Raw genomic sequence first — 19,153 nt, 5'->3', positions numbered from 1 at the left:
GTGAGATCTGAGGAGGTGAGAAGCATTATTAGAGCAGGTCCCATTGATATCAAAGTGCCTCTATAGAGCAGAAATGGTGATACAGCACAGGAAGCTTGAGATAAAAGCTGATGTCAGTTTCACAACTAGAAAATTATATTTTTTCACATCTGAACTAATAGCTTTACATCTAAACTAATAGTTTCACATTGGAACTAATAACTTTACTTCTACATTTGGGAGGTTTTGGCTGTTTTACCTTTTTAACTGAAGTGTAGTTGAATTTGGAGAAGACAATGGCACCCCACTCCAGTACTCTTGCCTGGAAAATCCCATGGACGGAGGAGCCTGGTAGGATACAGTCCATGGGGTCGCAAAGAGTCGGACACGACTGAGCGACTTCACTTTCACTTTTCCCTTTCATGCACTGGAGAAGGCAATGGCACCCCACTCCAGTATTCTTGCCTGGAGAATCCCACGGACGGCAGAGCCTGGTGGGCTGCTGTCTATGGGGTCGCACAGAGTCGGACACAACTGAAGCGACTTAGCAGCATAGTTGAATTACAATGTTGTGTTAGTTTCAGGTATATGGCACAGTGATTCAATTTATATATATGTCTGTGTGTGTTCTTTTATATATATATATATATATATATATATATATATATATATATAGCCAGAACCTATTCCTGTATCCTCTCCTGTAAAGATCTCATGAGCTTATGATGGAAATGAATTTGATGGAAAGAGAGAAGTTTTAGACAGTGATCTTTTTTTGATGCCCTACTTCATAGGCTGAGCTCTGTTTTATATATATATATTCTGTTTTATATATATATATTCATTTTTTGGAAAAGCAAATGGCAGCCTGCTTCAGTATTCTTGCCTGGAGAAGAATGGACAGAGGAGCCTAGCAGGCTACAGTCCATGGGGTCGCAAGGAGTCGGACGTGACTGAGCACACATATTCCTTTTCAGATTCTTTTCCTTTATAGATTATTGCAAGATATTGAGTATAGTTCCCTGTGCTATTTAGTGTGTCTCTTTTTACATTTATTTATTTATTTGCATAATGAGAGTAGGTCCTTTTTTTTTAAGTAGGTCCCTTTGTAATTTTTTATTTTTTTATTTAAGAATAGTTGATTTACAGTGTTGTATTAGTTCTGTATTTGTATTTCTCTCATCATGTTTGCACCTGTCTTAGTCGCTTGGTCACAAACATCTGTAAACCTCAACTTCCTCATTTTACAAGTGGAAATACTAATATCTATATAATGTACTTCTCCCTTGTAAATAAGTGTTCATGCTTCCTGTCCAAGATTCCATGGATAGTTTATTTCTTGCCAGTCTGAACAGGATATATGAGGCCCAAGAATACTAACCAGGTAATGTACCCGGTTACCAGATATATTGTGTACAACATAATACATGTTGTATCAACAGATATAAAGCCATATTCCAGCCTTTGGCACAGATTCTGCCCTGAAATAACACTGCTCTGTTTGGCCAATACCAGGATTGCTTGCTCAAACATCTGGTAGAAGCAAGGTGGGGCTCACTATTATTCACAGTCTATCGTCCCCTATCAGCAAAGGAGAGAGTTCTGCTGGCACTGCAGGGTAGGGTCTTCCGCCAGGAGAGTCCCAGTCGGTGCAAGGTATTTCAGTCATAGAGATGCATCCTGACCTGTGGGTAGACGGGAGCCCAGCTAGCTTCCTATCAGTCCTATGAAACTTCCTTGGAATTTTGTATGACTCTGAAACTATAAGGAACTATAATTCACTAATTCATAAGTTATAGGTCCTTATAGATTCCAGACTTTGGGACAATTTTACTTGCTGCCAGCGAACATCTACAAGTAGGAACCAATATTCTCATTTGTTCTGTTTTGCTCTATCCCAGAGCACCTGGCCTGGTTCAGAGCCCAAGATGGCCTCAGTAGATCCTTGACTTAGGGTGCAGGCAGCTATATAACTCGGGCCATTTCTTGAGTTGCTGAGAGATATGCAGCTTTTCAGGAAGATATTCTTGGAGCTCAAGCCAAGCAGTTGCCTCAGTGACTGCGTGATTGTTTCCATCTAACAGTCTGGGTTTGCTCCCACAGTCACTTCAGTGTGCTCAGTAAATTGCTGTTTTATGCTCGATTTTCACTTTCAGAATCCTATCTCAGCATTTTGAAGATCTGATGTCATGATGTAGGCGAATGCTCCTGTATTGACATGTTTTGTTTTTGGCTGGTGAAGAGGTAATGCCAAAATTCTGAGTTCCATGGGAATAGAGCCAAGAGACGTTTGGCTTCTTAGAGTTAGTGTCCGTGGGAGCGGATATGGGAAAGTCCTGTGGAGGATCCATGGCCAAAACCGCATAATCAGATTTTGTTCTGAATAGGGTCCTTCATAAGATGTTAGGGGAAGTAAAAGAACATAACATTATAGGAAAAAATTTTCTTAGTAGAATGATCTTTAATGGTTAGGAAAACAAATTAAAGATGAGAATCAGTAAGCTAATCCCTTTATTTTTTTGGCTTACCTAAAGCTTACCTTTAAGATTAATTGAATCAAATTTATCTGTTGGCCCTTCTTGGAAGAATGCTCCACAAATCTCCTTAAGATCAGAATCTGGGAATATGTTTTAGATAAGTTAATTTCAGTGAATAATGTTTTATCTATAGTGCATATGCAGAACTAATAAAAGAAAATATTAAAGTCATTTTTTCAAGAAAGTCAATATATGTGTTTAATAAGTAATCACCTTTACTATAGAGCCTAAATAATAGCATTGTACTATTTAAAAAACTTTTCTATCTTGAAGTAATGCAAAATTGGAATCAGTGAAAAGGCTAAGCATGTTTTTGTTGTTTTTTTTTTGCTTCATTGACAAAACTATGTATTTCTGTATCAGGAACATTTAGTGTAATGTTAAACAGTAGCTGAAATGAACTGTTCAACCATTGTAACGGATTATTAGAGAGTTGTCTATCATTATTACATGTATATTTTATGCCTGTCAGATAAATTAGACAGCTTCATATATATAGTCTTACATTCAAGAGCATTCTGTGTTGTTGACAAGATGTGACATTCATTGAGGTCTTTTGACAGGTAATTTAGTAAAGTATTTGTAAATAATCTGTCTAGTGTTGTAAATGGTAGCAAAGATAATCTTGCTGTAAATGAATGCTATCTAATGAAAATGTATTAACTTTTTAAAGACTACAAAATTCCATCGGGCATGAATGAACTAAATTTAGTACCACTTTGCATTGCTTGACATTGTACTCAGAGATGACCAGAATTAGTATAGTTTACTATGATATGTTTTGCAATGTGTAAACTGGAACTGAATGGCCATGCAAATGAAATTTCAACACTATATGTCATGTGCCAGGCAAGTCATGACTTGCATATCATATTTTAGCCTAAGGCTTAATTTCTTAGTTATATTACTGGGTAGTATTCATGCATCTTATTTTTTAAAGTGATCATGTGATATTTCAATGGAATTTTGTTTGCTTGCTTTTTTAATTTATTTATTTTAATTGAAGGATAATTACTTTACAATATTGGTTTCATTTCTGCCATACATCAACATCAATTAGCCATAGATATACATATGTCCCCTCCCTTTTGAACCTCCCTCCCACCTCCCACCCTTTCCCACCCCTCTAGGTTGTTACAGAGCCCAGGTTTGAGTTCCCTGAGTCATACAGCAAATTTCCTTAAAAGAAATTTTTTATCATGCTACATTTTTAATAAGTACTATTGGAATGAATGATCAAACAAGTTTAACATTTGACTTAGATTTCTGTTTCTTATATAATTAATAGACAAATATAAATGCTACATTTCCTTGGGCAGTTTGATTAATTTATTTTAACCTCAGTTCCCTCTATGAAATGGGCATAATAATAATACTTTAAGCATTATGAAGATGAAATTACATCATTAATGTGAGAGTACTTTGAAAGATATTGTTCATTTGTATTACTATGCAGAGTAAAGTAGTGGTTTTAATGACATACTGCCATAGATTTCCCTTTGGAGTCTATTTGTCCAAGAAAATCTCCAGTTGATAAGAGATTTATTATCTTATGGATATTTAGTTAGTGCCCAGTATGGACATTCCTCAGCCAGCAAACGAAGACTCAACGCTTTTTTTTGTTTATAGCTCTCCTGCATCTTCTCTGACCCACAATCCACTCTCCTCCAGCATTGCAGAACTCTTGTTTCAGTTGGTGAACCAGTTCAGTTTATGACTTTGGGCAACCCTCTGTTTAGACCTCCGTTCTGTCATATTTAATTAGATGATCTCTAAGGTCTGCTGCAGCTCTCACATCCTCTGACACTGATCCACTTCTATCTCTGTATGTTATGTTTCTCGGCTTAGCTAGTCACCTGCTCTTCTTCTAGTTTCTCATAATACTTCTTATTAAAATACAGCCATATAACACTTGCAGAAACCGGTGCTGAGTATAGATAAGGATATGTTACAAATTATAAACATTAAAAAATATAACTTCACTTTTTCATTAGGATTTGGTGAAGAATTGCTGTAACTAGAGCAATAAATCATTATGTCAAATTTCTCTGAGTTCAAACCCAGACCAGCCACTGCGGTGCCTCCTGGTGTCTCACTTCCTCAGAGCTCTCTTCTGTGAAGTGAGGATGGTAATGTCTCCTACACTGACCATGTGAGGGAGGTTCTGACCACAGATCTGGTGCTCATCAAATATTGTCCTCTCATACCTGCCTAATTCTGATACTCAGACATCAGAACCCTGGTGATTTATTGGTTTTGTTTTTGACATAAAAAATAACGTGGGTTCATAATTTGAAGTGCTTTTTATTCAGCTGTCTAGTTAAATCTGCCACAGACTTGCCAACTGATGATTGGATGATCTTTAAGAAACATAGAATGTTTTATAATTAGCAAGGGTTTTAGTCAGGTTATAAAACATTCTATGTTTCTTAAAGATCATCCAATCATTAATTGGCAGTTAGAAAGGGTTTTAGTCATATTCATGGCCCGGGAAAAAGTAGGTTCTGATATGTGCAACCGAAAAGCGGCCTTAGCCCATCACCATGGTTGGCTCCTTCCTGCCCCCCCCAACCCCCCCCAGGAGCAACTCACGTATAGCTCCAGCCTTGTCAGTGTTAAATATTATCACAATTAGAAGTAGTACATTTTGTTTGTATGAGTGCAAACTGCTGTAATATAGTTTAAAATTGTATTTATCATACTTATAAATTATTTTTTTAAACCAGAACACCAGAGAGAATTGGTCACTGCTAATTAGACATAGTCACTTCTTTAGAGCTAAGTTATTAAACTGTCCAGGAGTGGAAAAGAGAGCTCATTTCAAAAACACGTATAAATAGTGTTGCACTTAAGGATTCTAGGCACTTCATAATTATTTTTCATTTCAATTTGAAAATGTATTCCCCCAAACTCAGATAAACGTGTCAGTCTCATTAAGTGTTAGGAAAAAGGTGCAGTTTCCCTGTGTCCCTGTGGCTTCAGTAGAACTTGTAACTCTAGGACCATATACCCTTGCCAACTGCAATGCATTTGGAAATTGAACCTAAGAAAACATATAAATAGTTTTCAGGTCAAGATAAAGAGAAATGAAACAGATGTAACTAGTCCTTGTTTTTGTATGTTTAAAGCAACTTGACCAGAACCAATTTAACAGGAATTTCACTCATGAGAAACTAGAGTAGCAGACCTAAAATTTCTAAACCAAACTTTTGTGCTCAGTCATTAAACTTTTATAATAAAATGGAAACCAGAAATCTAAAATTAATCATTATAACATAAAACTGTTGCCTTTCAAAAAAGGTGAAAACACTTTAATATAACTTACATTGTTTCTACACATTAGATGTAAGAAATAATTTCACTTAATCATAAGTACAATTTATTTGATTAACAAAATCCTAATTTACAAAATAGTAGTAAATATATGCAGAAATATATTCATTATCAAATTATAAAATAAAATTAACAATTTGTAAGATATCATCAGCTTATTATTCTGATTTCAGATAATAGAGTTAAATCATTTTGGTATGCTTAATATTTATAAGTATTAAAATAATGGAACGTTGAGATTTGAATACAATGACAGTAAACCATTGAAATTTCACATTCACATTATACAGCCATCATGAATCCATAAGTGAATGCTAATAATGTAAAAAAATATAAAATGATTGTAATATAACCATCTAACCATTAGCATATGGAGTTTTAAGACCACTATTTAATCAACTAATTTGCTCCAAAATATAAGCATTTGCTTTTATGTCCTACATGACATGTCTTTGTGCCTTAATACTTAATTTGAAATGTCCTTACTGTAAAAATATACCAAAGTAAATAAAAAAGGAGACATTTATTTACAAAACAATATTGTATACATATTATATAAATGCAACTGTTTCAAAGTCTTTTTATACAATATTGATAGAATCAGTCATTTCCATTATTTCATCCTAAAAGCTGCAGTATTGCAAAGGCAGACTATAATTTTGAAATTTTGACAAAAGTGAATACTTTCTGACTGCCTTTTAAATGCAGCTTCTCCAAGTATGCTACAGAATTGAATGTAGACCTCTAGAAAAATGATTTTTCTTTCTTTATAGAAAATCCATTGCCCACAGGGAGGAGTGTGAAAATGCACCTGAAGAAAGGAGAAACTTATTACTTCACTGGATGCTTTTACTTGATAAACCTGATAACATCAGCCATTCAGCCTATTGTATTAGCACCATTGGCATAAACTGTTAATGTACGGTATCAATCAGAATAGGAATGGTAACTGGCATACAGTGTACCATCCCTATTTTGTGGAATCTCATCTTACCAAGTATGCTATCATACAATATAAATTCAAGTGTTTAAGGATGTTTCAAATAATGGTATATAACAATACTGCATTTTACCAATACTACATATAGATTTTTCTGTAAATATTAAGTGAAACTGTAAAGAAATAGATTTTAAAGCATACTCCTTTAATTCACCGGAAGACAAGGAGAATTGCTTTCATTCACCTGCATATGTTGTAATATATTTGAACATAAATGGAATTTGATCTCCTAGTTCAAAAACTCTGGAAATCATAAAACTTTTTATTATACGATTTGTTTTGATGGTTAAATGCCAACCATTGCATATATTCTCTCTTTTAGTTCATATACTGTAGCTTGTGCTTAAGTGACTGTAGCATACTCTAGGCTTATAGCCTGTGGTACATAATTTCACAGTTTCAAAATTGTTGAGGGGAAGACCTTCTGCGTTTTAGGAAGCTATGAACCAAATATAAATCTCATGAGCATCCACAGCGATCTACTACCATGGCTGGAATCTTCCCATATATTATTTGTTCTTTGCCATTAAAATATAGCATATTAATTGGAGACATCTTTGTAGGAGTACAGCAGGGGCCCGCTGAACCTCTGGGGTTTGCTTGGTGCACAAGATGGGTATGAGGATACTTTTGTAAAAATACAAATTCACATTCTCCAGAGCAGTAATTGGCCTTATATCTTTTAGGTGCAATAATCCAATCCCATCCAAAAGCTTCAAAATCCACAGTTAGAGGGTAACGACAGCATCGAGATTCTGTGGAGTGCTCATCACAATCAAGTCCAAAATCTCTCCTAGATCTTTTTGGTGTGTCTGTTACCTTGACTTCTAAAAAAGGATTCTGTATGGAAAGGAAAGAAGAGTTAGTAATAGATCCCCAAACACTCTCCTACCTCAAGGACTCATTATTAAAGAAAGAAACTAATCATTTTGCTTATGTCACATTTCTTTTTAAAAGGCACAGCATTAAGGAATTTTCATTTACACTAGGCTTGATTCTTCCTTTATGGCTCAAAAGTCTACAGTAGCCATAGGGATTACCCTGTGGTCAGATCTTTGTCTTGTCTATTCTTGTTTTCCTCGGTTTGAATATCTGAATGCCTGACACATAATAGATGCTCTGAAAATACTGATGGATGACAGTAAAGGGAGAGGAGGAGGAGAAGAAAAAGGAGGAGGGAGGAAAGAAGAGGGACAAGGCTAGCTTATGTCTTCCTGCTTGTTGATTAAATATGGTGGCTAAATATGTCTGATGACTCCTGGAGGGATAGGTATGCTCATTCATCCTCCATTCACTTGGTCTTATTCAGGGAAACTTGGATATTAACACCAAAACAAAATAGTTGCCACCCAGTGCAGCACAGATGTAATGGGAAAAACAAAGGTAGAGTGGTGAAGACAGTGGTAAGTATATAGGGTCGGAAGGACCAACTCCAAGAGAGAGAGGCACAGATTCAGAAAAAGATACAATGATATTCCCTTTATTCTTTCACTGAAAAATGTTTCCATTCAGATATTTAAACAACAATTTGCTAATCCTTCCCCTGTACCAATCTTTTCATGAATTTGAGACATTTTTCCTTTTTTACGGAAAAGTCTGAGGAATACATCTTATTAGTCATCTGTTTAATAATAATTAAAACCTCTGTCACGTCACCAACTTTGATTATTAAAATGATACCTAGAAAAAGAACACATTCTTTTTTATCCTATATTAAAATCAAAATAGACCTGGTAATTATTGGTATTTAAGATTATACAAAATAACATCATTTTGGGAGGCAATAACATTTTATGTAGTATATTTAAAGAAAAATTGATCACTTGGAAAATTTTATAATCTCTTAAAGAATATGTTTTTATTTAAATATGATTTACTTTACATTTAGATATCATTTAGATATGATATTCTTTACAAATAAGACCATTTAAAAACTAAAAAGCTTGCAAGTATAATCTTTTGTTGTAAATTATATCAGTAAATGGAAATAAAAAGTATGATCACATTAAATAAGTTTTTGAAAACAGAAGTAAATACAAGCATAGATAAGCCAGAAGAGTGAGTAGCTCTAAACTTATACTAGGTTTTAAAATGGTTTTTTATTAATTTTTATAATATATAAGGCATTATTTTCTGTTTGACTTTATATTAAATAAGTTGACAGTACCTAAGTTAACTCCTGTTAAAGAACAGTAAGACAGTTCAGAAAATAGCTGGGTAGTACAAGTTAACTAGCCTGAAATTTTTAATTTTATCAGGGGTAATTCACAAAGTAATCCACATATACATCAGTACATCAACAGTCTATAAAACAAGGAACATATTTACCATGAGAGATCTTAAATATAGTATATTTAATAGTGTATAAACCTAAATGTATATCTAGTTAATTTCTATAAGTAAAAGCATTTTATTTTAATTATAACTTTTAGAGTTTATTTTTTTGCTTTATTAAGCAAAAAAATTTTAACAAATTTGTCACTCTTCTGGGGAAAAAATGTGTTGTTGCGTGTGTACTAGAATCCACTGTGAAGACTTCAAGTTTTATTTGTATAATCATGTAGCACATCAATGGAAAGCATTTTATATTTCAGTCTCAATTCAAAAGAATTCCCTAAAAAATTAAGGACCATTGCATAACTTTTTTTCTTTTAAATCCTCATGCAAAGTAAAAGTATCAAGAGAGTGTTTCATAGGATGTGAAACTGGACACCTACTTTTATTGTGTACAGGGCTACCATTGGGGTAAGGTACCTTTGTCTGGCTTATAAGCACAGGAAACTGGTAGTTATTTTTCACTACTATTCATTCACATTATGAATAAATACATAACAAGGTTTTTAGTATGTTATTTTCAGTAATCACTTACCAGTCCATCTTCTCCTGGTTCTGGGAAGGTTACAGCAAGATCATGACCATTCTCATCTAAAGCTTTGATTTCAATGCCTAAGTTGGATTCAGGTTGTTTGAGCCAGTTTTGCAACACTGTCTTCACATCAATGCTCTGCCAAATACCAGTGCCTGGGTTCATGTCAAGTTTCAGAGATCGGATTCCAGTATACCTTGTACCGTCTTTCATGGGTTTGATGAGTCTCAGGATTTGCACAAACACTGTCGTAGGAGTCTTGACAGGTCTCAGATATATCCACAGTTGGGCCTTTACTACTTTATTGTATTGTATCTTAGAGCTAAATTGGAAGAAGCAACATTTGGGTTTTCCTTCCACTTGCGTTAGAAGATCAGCTATAAATGAATAAGAAAAAAAAGTTACTAAGATCATTTTTATGAAAAATGAACAAACACCTCCATGTCAATCTGTGAGCATTTTTTATTGGAATAATGTGTGCATATTTAGTCTTTTAAAATGGAAAAATATGTAGAATTTCATTCATAACAGCAAAATATCAAGTATAACAATTATTATAGCTTTTCAGAATCTTTTAGGTGTATGTTTTTTCAGCTGTTTATGAGCTGCCTACTTCCTTTCCAGAGAACTGAGGACTAAGGAAAATTCTATTAAGGAATGAAAAGTGGGTGAAATTTTAAAATGATGATGATTACAGAGAACAAGAGACACTGTGGAGGAACATCCACTTAGAATTCTTTGGGAATCTGAGTAGTTACACTTACTGAGCAGCTGTACCAATCAGTCTGGAGGAAGGAACCCTTCCCCCAGGCCTGAATTACCTGGGGACAAGACTCACTGAGCAACTAGCTGAGCCTCGGGAATTAGTAGAAAACATAGTACATCTGTTATGTTAGGGCGCTGGGATAGCCTTTTAAAGGGAAAAAAAAAAAAACTAGCAGGTAATTAGCACCAAAATTCAGATGTTGTATTCAAGCTATTTCAAAACTTAGAAAACATTGTCTTTAGGGCCAGGCTGTCATTGTAAGCAGAAGCACTTAGCAATTTCTTGCCTTTTTGTTCTCTCAAGATCGTTTATAAATAAGGCAAATCTATTCCAGGATTATCTGATAGCACAGTCTTAAAGGAAATTCATTTGTTGCCTTATAACCTAGTTACTTAATAAGAAAATCCAGTATCTTGAAACTGTTTTGAGCCCAGTTTTAAGTGGGTAGAGCACTGTATAAAGCAAGATCGCAGACACGTGGCACAAAAATCTTTCTTGTCATGCCTTCTCTCTTAAGGTGCCTGCCTCCCTTTCCTTGAGTATAGGTTTGAACTGACTGCAACAGAAATGGTGTGAAACATATTATCTTTCAGAAACAGCATAGATACTACATACAGGTAATAGTTCTCCATCCTATAAGGAATAAAACAATATTTTAGAAGGTTATTAAGCATGTGCCTCCTAGATAGGTGCAGACCAGGTACTCTCAACAATAGTACCATGGTCAGGGTGTAAGTGGAACTTTGTAAGCCATAACCTACTCAATTAAAATGCTTATTTCTTAGCATTTTCTGCTAATTAGCTCATGATTTATCATTATGCTGTGTTTACTTCCTTATTGCTCTAACTAATACATTAAGTTCATTAAGAATTATTTTTTTATCCTTTCCACTGTAATAGCTTTCAAAATTAGATACTCTGTGAAGAACATAAAAACCCTATGAGAAATAGTTTTGAATAACAGAAGTCATTCTAAGTGTTCAGCAAATGCCCAAATAGGCTTCAACATCTACAGATTTCTTCCTTTTTCTTTTATTAGTGAAAAAAAAACCCTATTATTATAAATGCATATTTCAGGCAACCAAATGCAATTAGGAAATTTCATGTAAATTTTTCACATTGCTTATACTGTCTCCCAATCCTTTACCTTGGTAGCATTAAGCTGTGAAAACATAAACATGTTATAGTTGTCATACTAAACTATATAACATGAATGCTATGCAAGCATTTAATTTTTTATTTTTAGCTTTTTAGCTCTCTAAGGAAACAAATAATGTAGCAGCTTTCAGTCTCATTAGTATATTTCTCATGAAATCTTGAAAAAAGCTCTTTTCCCTCCTACTTACATACAAGCCAGCAGCTTGTTAAAAGAGCCTGAAAATAGATCGGTTTCTCATAAACACTAGAACAACAGTCAGCAGAATCGTTGCTCTGCACTAATAGGACTACTCACACTCCGTGGGCATGGTAATGACCGTTTCCGTCGTAGCGTGGTAGTCATCATCTTCCAAGGAGCCGTCACTGCTGTCATCTCTCTGGATATCGTACTGATCAATCAGTTCCCGGAGTGGGGGAGCTTTGGGCAAAAGTTGTCTTATAGCATCTTTGCTGATGTTAGGAGCTGTTTCCAGGCGAAGTTTACTGAGGATTTGGATTTTTATGGCTTCTAGTCTTGAGGATTTAGTGTTTTGTCTCCACAAACATGCATTACACAGCCCCTCTTTTTCCACATTTTCCTTCTGCTCGCTGTTCTCATTCAGATCCACTGGGCCAGCAACAATCAGCATAAATAGGTAAATATAAACATAGATTTGCAGTTTTTGCATGGTTTTAAAATCAATACAATCTTTTCCCTTGTTCTTACTTCTTACTTCTTCCTTTTTCTTTTCTTTTGCTTTTCAGTAACGCCAAGCCAAACGTTAATGCCTGCCCAGTCTGAGAGACAACTTGCCACACCAGTGAATCTTTTATACTGTATTCCAAGTGGCTTTTTATATTCCAACTTTGATGAGACAAGTGTCGTCGGGATCTGTGATTGGCTCTTGCTCCACAATGAATCTCGCTGTCAGAGGTTAAAACCCTGTCTGTCACAAGTCACCAAACAGTATTTTGTTACAGTCAAGGGTGAGCTGATTCATTTGACTACTTCTTAAAAGGAATAAATCTATGAGTAATAAAGGCTGTATGTGACATTCGAAAAATTAAAAACTATGTTAACAATAACATATACACTTAGATCTTATTCATCTTATATGTGAAACTTTAAAATTATAATTTAAGTGAATAAATCTTAATTTACACTTCATACTTAAAAAGTTGATATGTTTTTCCCTCAGAAGATAAAATGATTTTATATTATGTAAGCAAGCATTTGAAGTAAAGAGAACTTTATTTGTTATATTAAATTATTTTTAGTCTTGTATAATTAGAAAATACAGATTTATTAAGGAAGACTTAAATGAAAAGATTGTGATACTAGCAAAAGATTTTCTGCTATAATTTGAGAAACTTAGTTTCCCTGAATAAATTATTAGCACATAATGAAAATCCTACTTTAATATTAAATTGCTCGTGGAATTACTTTTAAATAATATCTTTTATTCATATGAAAATTGTATTTCAGTTTTGATTGACTACTATTAGGTTACTTCCTATCCTAAAGTTGCAGATTAATATTGCTCAGAGGATGTGTTTTTTCATTGTTTATTACAAAGAGGATATTGTCAGCTATTTGAACTTAGAATAACTTAGAATGACTTAGAACAGGAAGAGTGAATTTTATGATGGGTAACAAAGTTTTCCTCAGCTTTCCAGTGGTAAAAGAAAAAATGTAGTTGTCTCCTCTCTGTAAATTATACGCGAGCATGGTGAACACAGAAAAGGAAAGGAACACCACAGTAAAAGGTGCCCATTTTCCCACTTTTAAGTACTGTGCTGGTATATGTTTCTACTTCCTAGTACTGTGCTACTTCCTAGTACTTCCTTTGCCAGTTTCTCATTTGACCAGAGGGCAGACACCTGGTAGGGATTTGGGGTAAGGTCTGGGAGCAAAGAATGGAGCTTTTTGTTCTCTAAATTTAAGTGGCCTCTGTAGGGATCAAACTCTCAACCTTAGCTTTGGGAGCCACAAGGTCTAATCAAATGAACTATTAAAAAGCTAAACAAATATAGCCAGCAAGAAACAGAAGCTGTTTCCAGGCTACAGGAGATTTATTTTTCCTACTACTTTTGGAGAAGCTAAGGACTCCTAAGAGAGTTAATCCATTACTTTTTTGTTTCCCAAGAGTGTGCAGTGGTTCATATCAAATATTTATTTTTTAGGTCACTACTTTCGCACATTGTACACTAATTTACTGCCTCAGTGCACTAAAATGCAACTCAGTAGCCTGAAAAGTTAATGCATTTTCATCAAATTCTTAAGAGGTATCTACATCTCTTGAGAAAAAATGGCCTTACATAATGCATTAGATTTGCCCATCATTAAAGATTAAGGAAAACCAGACACAAACCAGATTCCCTGAAGGATTTCAGATAGTCTTTGTTGTGGAACAGTATTAGATCAGGCTTAAAAAGTTTTATTTGTTTGGCAAATTTATTTTTCAACATATAAATCTTTGTAATGTTATAATTGTAACATATGCCCCTATACACTTCTGAGCAAATCAAATCTTTTTTCCCTTTTAACTTGATTAGAATTGTATAGCAATTGGGATCTCAGGTCCTGGAACTGGATAGAACTGAGTTCAGATCTCAATTTGCCACTGTGTAATGATGAATGAGACACTTCTCTAACCTTCAGTTTCCTCATAGACTGCTGGGGGTGTGTGATTCAATAATACATGTAAATTGTTGAGCACAGTGCCTGTCATATAGTAAGTGATTGGTAACTGGTACTTGAGTACTTGGTCTTTGTTTCATGCAGAGGGGTTTGAGATTATGGTTAAATTTATCCTCCATATGAACTAGAACTGCTTCAGTTTGTAGTTGCCAGTTACCAACTAACATAGGCTAGCTCTCTAGTAAAATGTTGTAACACAGCCCTGTGAGCGCTTTCTCCTTACTGCTGGAATAAAGGAAACAAAGATTATCATTTCCATATGGTCAGTGCTCATTATTCATGGATTCCCATGTTTGCACATTTATCTCTTGCTGAGATTTAACTCCATAATCAATACTCACAGCGCTTTTATAAGCATTTGTGCACATGCACAGAACAATGAAAAATTTGAGGCCTCCAACACACAGGATCCCATTTGAGGTCAACCAAGTCAATTCTCTGCCTTGTTTCAGCCCTCATACTTAGTAAGTGCCCTTTTTGCAATCGATATACCACCATGTTTTTTATATTTCTGTGTGCATTTGGTGGGGGTAGGGGGTGATCCTGTTGCTTACAGTGCCGCCCAAGCATAGTGTTGAAGCGCTGTGCTCCTAGGCACAGGATGGCTGTCATGGAAAGAAGAATGTTGGTGCTGGGGGCTAGAGGAAGGGTGCGCTGTGATGGGGGAAAGCTACTGTCCAATAGATTCAGAGTTTTCAATTTGGGAAGATCAAAAAGTTCTGGAGATGGATGTCGATCATAGTTGCACTGCAAGGTAAGTGTACTTAATGCCACTGAACTGTATAGTTAAAAATGGTTAAATAGTCAGTTTCATGTTATGTATATTTTGCCCACAATTTTTATTTATTTATTTTTTTATTTATTTATTTTTTTTTCTTTTTTCCTTCTCCCCCAGGCTGAATTACCATCACAGGTATTCTGCCTGGAGCTACACCATGGCCATAGTTGACTGGACCAGAGCAAACACCTGACCTGGCTGGGCCAATCACAGTTTTCCCTGAGAATTTGGAAATGGGCCTCAGAGACATGAAAAAAGTCCCACTAAAGTTTCTTTCAATTTTTAAACAAGAAGGCTGTGATAGGACTGAAGGAAAAATTTTTCCTCATAGAAAAACAATGTGTGTTATGTAAGCTTCATTCAGGTTTCAGTTATAGGGCTTTTGGCTGTGAATCCAATGTTGAAGAATCAGCAGTATGTATTAAATAAGATATTTTAAAACAGAAATGCACACAAAACAAGATTATTTATTGATTGGTTAACAAAAATGTTGACCAGAGGCTGACGGGCATCTAACCTTGTAGTTCCCCTGGGAGCAGTGGTTCGGTAATCACTTATTCATGCTGGCAGTGATGTGGCAGAACCTAACTGCTGTGAATAATGAGAGTCAGTGATATCCAATCAGGATCTCCAGAGGTCAGTACTGAATGAATGAAGAGGCACTCAAGAAGTTTCGAGAACATATTTTCCTTCTCCAGTGTCGGTGACTGCAAGCTTCCCATGGCTTCGGAGCACCAAGGTCCACCCGCAGTAGGAACCTTCATGGCGTCTGGGTGCTGGGGGCCTAACTGTGGGCAGGACTCTGTTGTAGGATGAGTGAGTAGAGAATCCCTCCTAGTTGACTGGGAGGGCGTGTCAGCCACCTTGCTGGCTTTGTCTTCGCCTTAGCATCTTTGACAGCAGTCTCTTCTCACAGGAGTCCAGTGCTTCTCTTCACAAGACCTGTAATTTTCTTTCCCCCTGTTCTTCGTTGTATTCGGTGGGCCTTCATTTGTGTAACCATAAGGAAGGGAGCAAGCAAACTTCTCTCATCTCTCCTACACACACCAGGCGGCGCGGGGAGGGGTGTGCGTTTCAAAACAACCTGAAAGGTATAAAGCATATTTCCCAAAAAACATTAATGGTTTTACTGTTTGCGTTCTGGAAACTCCCAAGTGTTATTAACGTAAAAGTTTGCCAGAAGTTTAATGATGTGGCCAAAGAAAGGAGGAGACTAAGAATTAGAATAAGGATGAATCATGAAAAATTCAACTCTGTTGTGGGGAAAGAGAGAAAGATGCATTTTATCTGATCACTCTTGACATTTCCTTGTGATGATAGCCCTTTGGTATAACACTGTTCTGATTATGCTTAAAGCCAGAAAAAAACTGTATAGCGCTCAATTCACATGACAGCCTGAGAAGGTGCCATCCTACAGTGGCAATATCTGATTATCCATGCTCTCAATAGATTACAGAACAAAAATGAACAAAAACAAAAGTGCCCTTGACTCAGAGAGTAACAGTATAGGAATAGAGATCTGGAATATAGTTCTGGGTTTCTTGCTGACATTTTATGTGACCTTGAATAAGTCAGATGGCAAAGCTTTCATTTAGAAATGCTTGCATGCATGTGTGCGTGTACTGTGGACCCTTGGACAACACAGGTTTGACCTGCATGGGTATACGCATATTTTTCACTAAATATGTACTGCAGTACTACACTATCTGAGATTGGTTGAATCCTCAGATGCAGAACCTTGGATATGCATGTATCCAAGGCTGACTGTAAAATTATATGTGGATTTTCAACTTGGACGAGAGTTGGCACTTCTAATCCCTGTGCTGTTTGAGTGTCAACTGTATTAATTCGCTTATTATCTTATGAAATATTCTAACGCTTATTATGTGTCTTATAGAGGATGAGATGGTTGGATGGTATCAATGACTCAATGGACATGAGTTGGAGCAAACTCCAGGAGATAGTGAAGGACAGAGAAACCTGGCATGCAGCAGTTCATGGGGTCGCAAAAAGTCAGAGATGACTAGCACCTGAACAACAACAAATTATGTGCCTGGCATAATGCTAGATTCTGAGGAGAAAACAGAAACAGTCACTGTCTTCATAAAACCTACAATTTTCAATTGTAGGTTCAATCTTCTAGATTCTTCAGTATAGAATGGAAATTTGATGAGGTGTGCTCTTTCACTTGAGGTGTATCCCCTAAAACAGTAATCCTCAAACCTTTTGGTCTCAAGATTCCTTTACTCTGCAAAGTTATTTAGGATCCTCAAAAGCTTTTGTTTGTGTGGGTCATAGCTATCATATTTAATGTATTATAAGTTAAAAATGAGAAATGTTAGAATATAGACATATGCAAACATATATTCTATTTGCTGACAGAGTAATGATGATGTTACATAGCATGGAACCTCTAGAAAACTCGACTATACATGTAAGAGAAAATGAGAGTAGCAAGGAAATCTAAGCTTTGTTATGAAAACAGTTCTTACTCCACAGATTGTCTAAAACGGTCTTCACTCCAGGGATCTCCAGACCACATTTTGCCCCACAGTAATGAATTTTATACTGCTTCAATTGAATCTTTTCCCATCTAACTTTAAGTCCTCTCATCTTAATATTTTAACTTTGTTTTAATTAGACATCAAATTTGATGATTTTTAGACAATGTATACTTTTTAACTGATACATAATTATTGCCAAGAGCAGAAATATACACTTTATTGTTTTTATAATTACCAACTACTAACTTATAGGTTCTCTAGAGGACATTTGGCCAATGTTTGTCAGTTCAAGGGGGTAGACTGAAATCTGGTCTTAAGGGTTTTCTTTATTTTGGTTTTCAGGTCAGTCTTGAGATGATAACATTCATATTATGGCAACGTGTCATAATAATATCCCAGTTAACAAAACTTCTGCATTTCACTGTCCTTTAGAAGTAGTGTTAATTCAGGAAAGCTGCAAAATGTGATTTTTCTTCTTCCTTTCTGAAATGGAAACTCCAGTTTATGAATTATACATTTGTAATACAAAGAATAAAAATTAAGTTATAATTTGATTTCCTCTTCTTTTCCATTGAAAAAAGAGACTAGACTCAAAGACTTGGTGTTAAAATTATATGTGTGTGTTAGATTTTTACAGTTCCCAAATGCATTTACTGATAACTGAACCGATAAATGAATGACTGTCCCCTTGAACACAAAGCAGTTCAACTTTCTGATTTTTCGGTAGGTATATTTATACTTTCATATTCATAATGTATTGTTATATTTATATTTACAGACCTTCTGAGTGTCTCTGGCTGTGCTTTTGTTTGCTCTATGGCTCGCAGTATTTCTGTCAGGTTCCCTCTTGCTCGCCCTGGTCGAGAGTCCCAGTACTGGTGGGTCCTATGTCCCTGCCTCCTCTCCCAGTCCTGTGAGAGCATGTGTAGGACTCAAACATTCCACTGGAGTTTTGCACTCAATGATCTATGACTGCACAGAGAGACTCTGTAGCTAGTAATAAGACCTTGCTAGAGAGTAACCATGCTTGCTCTGACACTATTTAAGACTGCCAAAGCCCTTACCCAACACAGGTCCTATCTAGGTCAAACTGAGTCAAAAGTAGCCAAAGAGGAGGAAAGAAATCTCAAAAGGGATGTGTGTGTGTGTGTGTGTGTCTGTGTGTGTTCAGGCAAGGCAAGGGATGTGAATCAGTTTATACATATACATATATCCACTCTTTTTGGATTCTATTCCCATATATGTCATTACAGAGTATTGGGTAGAGTTCTGTGTGCTATATGGTAGGTTCTTATTAGTTACCTATTGTATATATAGTAGTGTCTATGTGTCAATTCATATCTCCCAGTTTACCCTCCCCCCATCTCCCTAGGTAACCATAAGTATGTTTTCTACATCTGTGACTCTATTTCCGTTTTGTAAGTAAGTTCATTTGTACCATTTAAAAAACTTAGTTTTTGATACATATTGCATATTCTGGATCATCCAGGTAACCACTTTACACCTTCAGTGTCTTAATTTTATACAGTGTATAAAAATACAGTGTCTATAG

General features: G+C 35.7%; 1 protein-coding gene and 2 long non-coding RNA genes across 3 annotated transcripts; 1 reads left to right on the top strand and 2 right to left on the bottom strand.

Moving 5' to 3' along the window:
* Positions 1–5,800: 5,800 nt before the first annotated feature.
* Positions 5,801–12,534, bottom strand: MSTN (myostatin). Its single transcript, XM_081579306.1, has 3 exons — positions 11,935–12,534; positions 9,719–10,092; positions 5,801–7,689 (listed from the first exon to the last, which is right to left on the bottom strand). The coding sequence occupies exons 1-3, from the start codon at positions 12,305–12,307 to the stop codon at positions 7,309–7,311; spliced, it is 1,128 nt and encodes a 375-aa protein (XP_081435432.1). The 5' UTR covers positions 12,308–12,534; the 3' UTR covers positions 5,801–7,308.
* Positions 12,384–18,147, top strand: LOC145541827 (uncharacterized). Its single transcript, XR_014079316.1, has 2 exons — positions 12,384–12,605; positions 15,215–18,147. It is a non-coding gene; the product is annotated as an uncharacterized LOC145541827 (long non-coding RNA).
* Positions 15,545–18,524, bottom strand: LOC145541826 (uncharacterized). Its single transcript, XR_014079315.1, has 2 exons — positions 18,382–18,524; positions 15,545–16,181 (listed from the first exon to the last, which is right to left on the bottom strand). It is a non-coding gene; the product is annotated as an uncharacterized LOC145541826 (long non-coding RNA).
* Positions 18,525–19,153: the final 629 nt, after the last annotated feature.

Source organism: Giraffa tippelskirchi, chromosome 3, assembly GCF_054371585.1.
Source record: "Giraffa tippelskirchi isolate mGirTip1 chromosome 3, T2T-mGirTip1v1.2.pri, whole genome shotgun sequence".
NCBI lineage: Eukaryota > Metazoa > Chordata > Mammalia > Artiodactyla > Giraffidae > Giraffa > Giraffa tippelskirchi.
Note: the sequence above shows the minus strand (reverse complement) of the source record. Positions and strands in the feature narration are given on the sequence as shown.

Excerpts from the sequence above, each read along its gene's own strand:
- MSTN (XM_081579306.1), bottom strand. The coding sequence starts at position 12,307 with ATGCAAAAACTGCAAATCTATGTTTATATTTACCTATTTATGCTGATT. Across the intron at positions 10,093-11,934 it reads CATTACCATGCCCACGGAGT|CTGATCTTCTAACGCAAGTG; the intron begins GTGAGTAGTCCT and ends ATTCATTTATAG. Across the intron at positions 7,690-9,718 it reads AACCAGGAGAAGATGGACTG|AATCCTTTTTTAGAAGTCAA; the intron begins GTAAGTGATTAC and ends CTTTCCATACAG.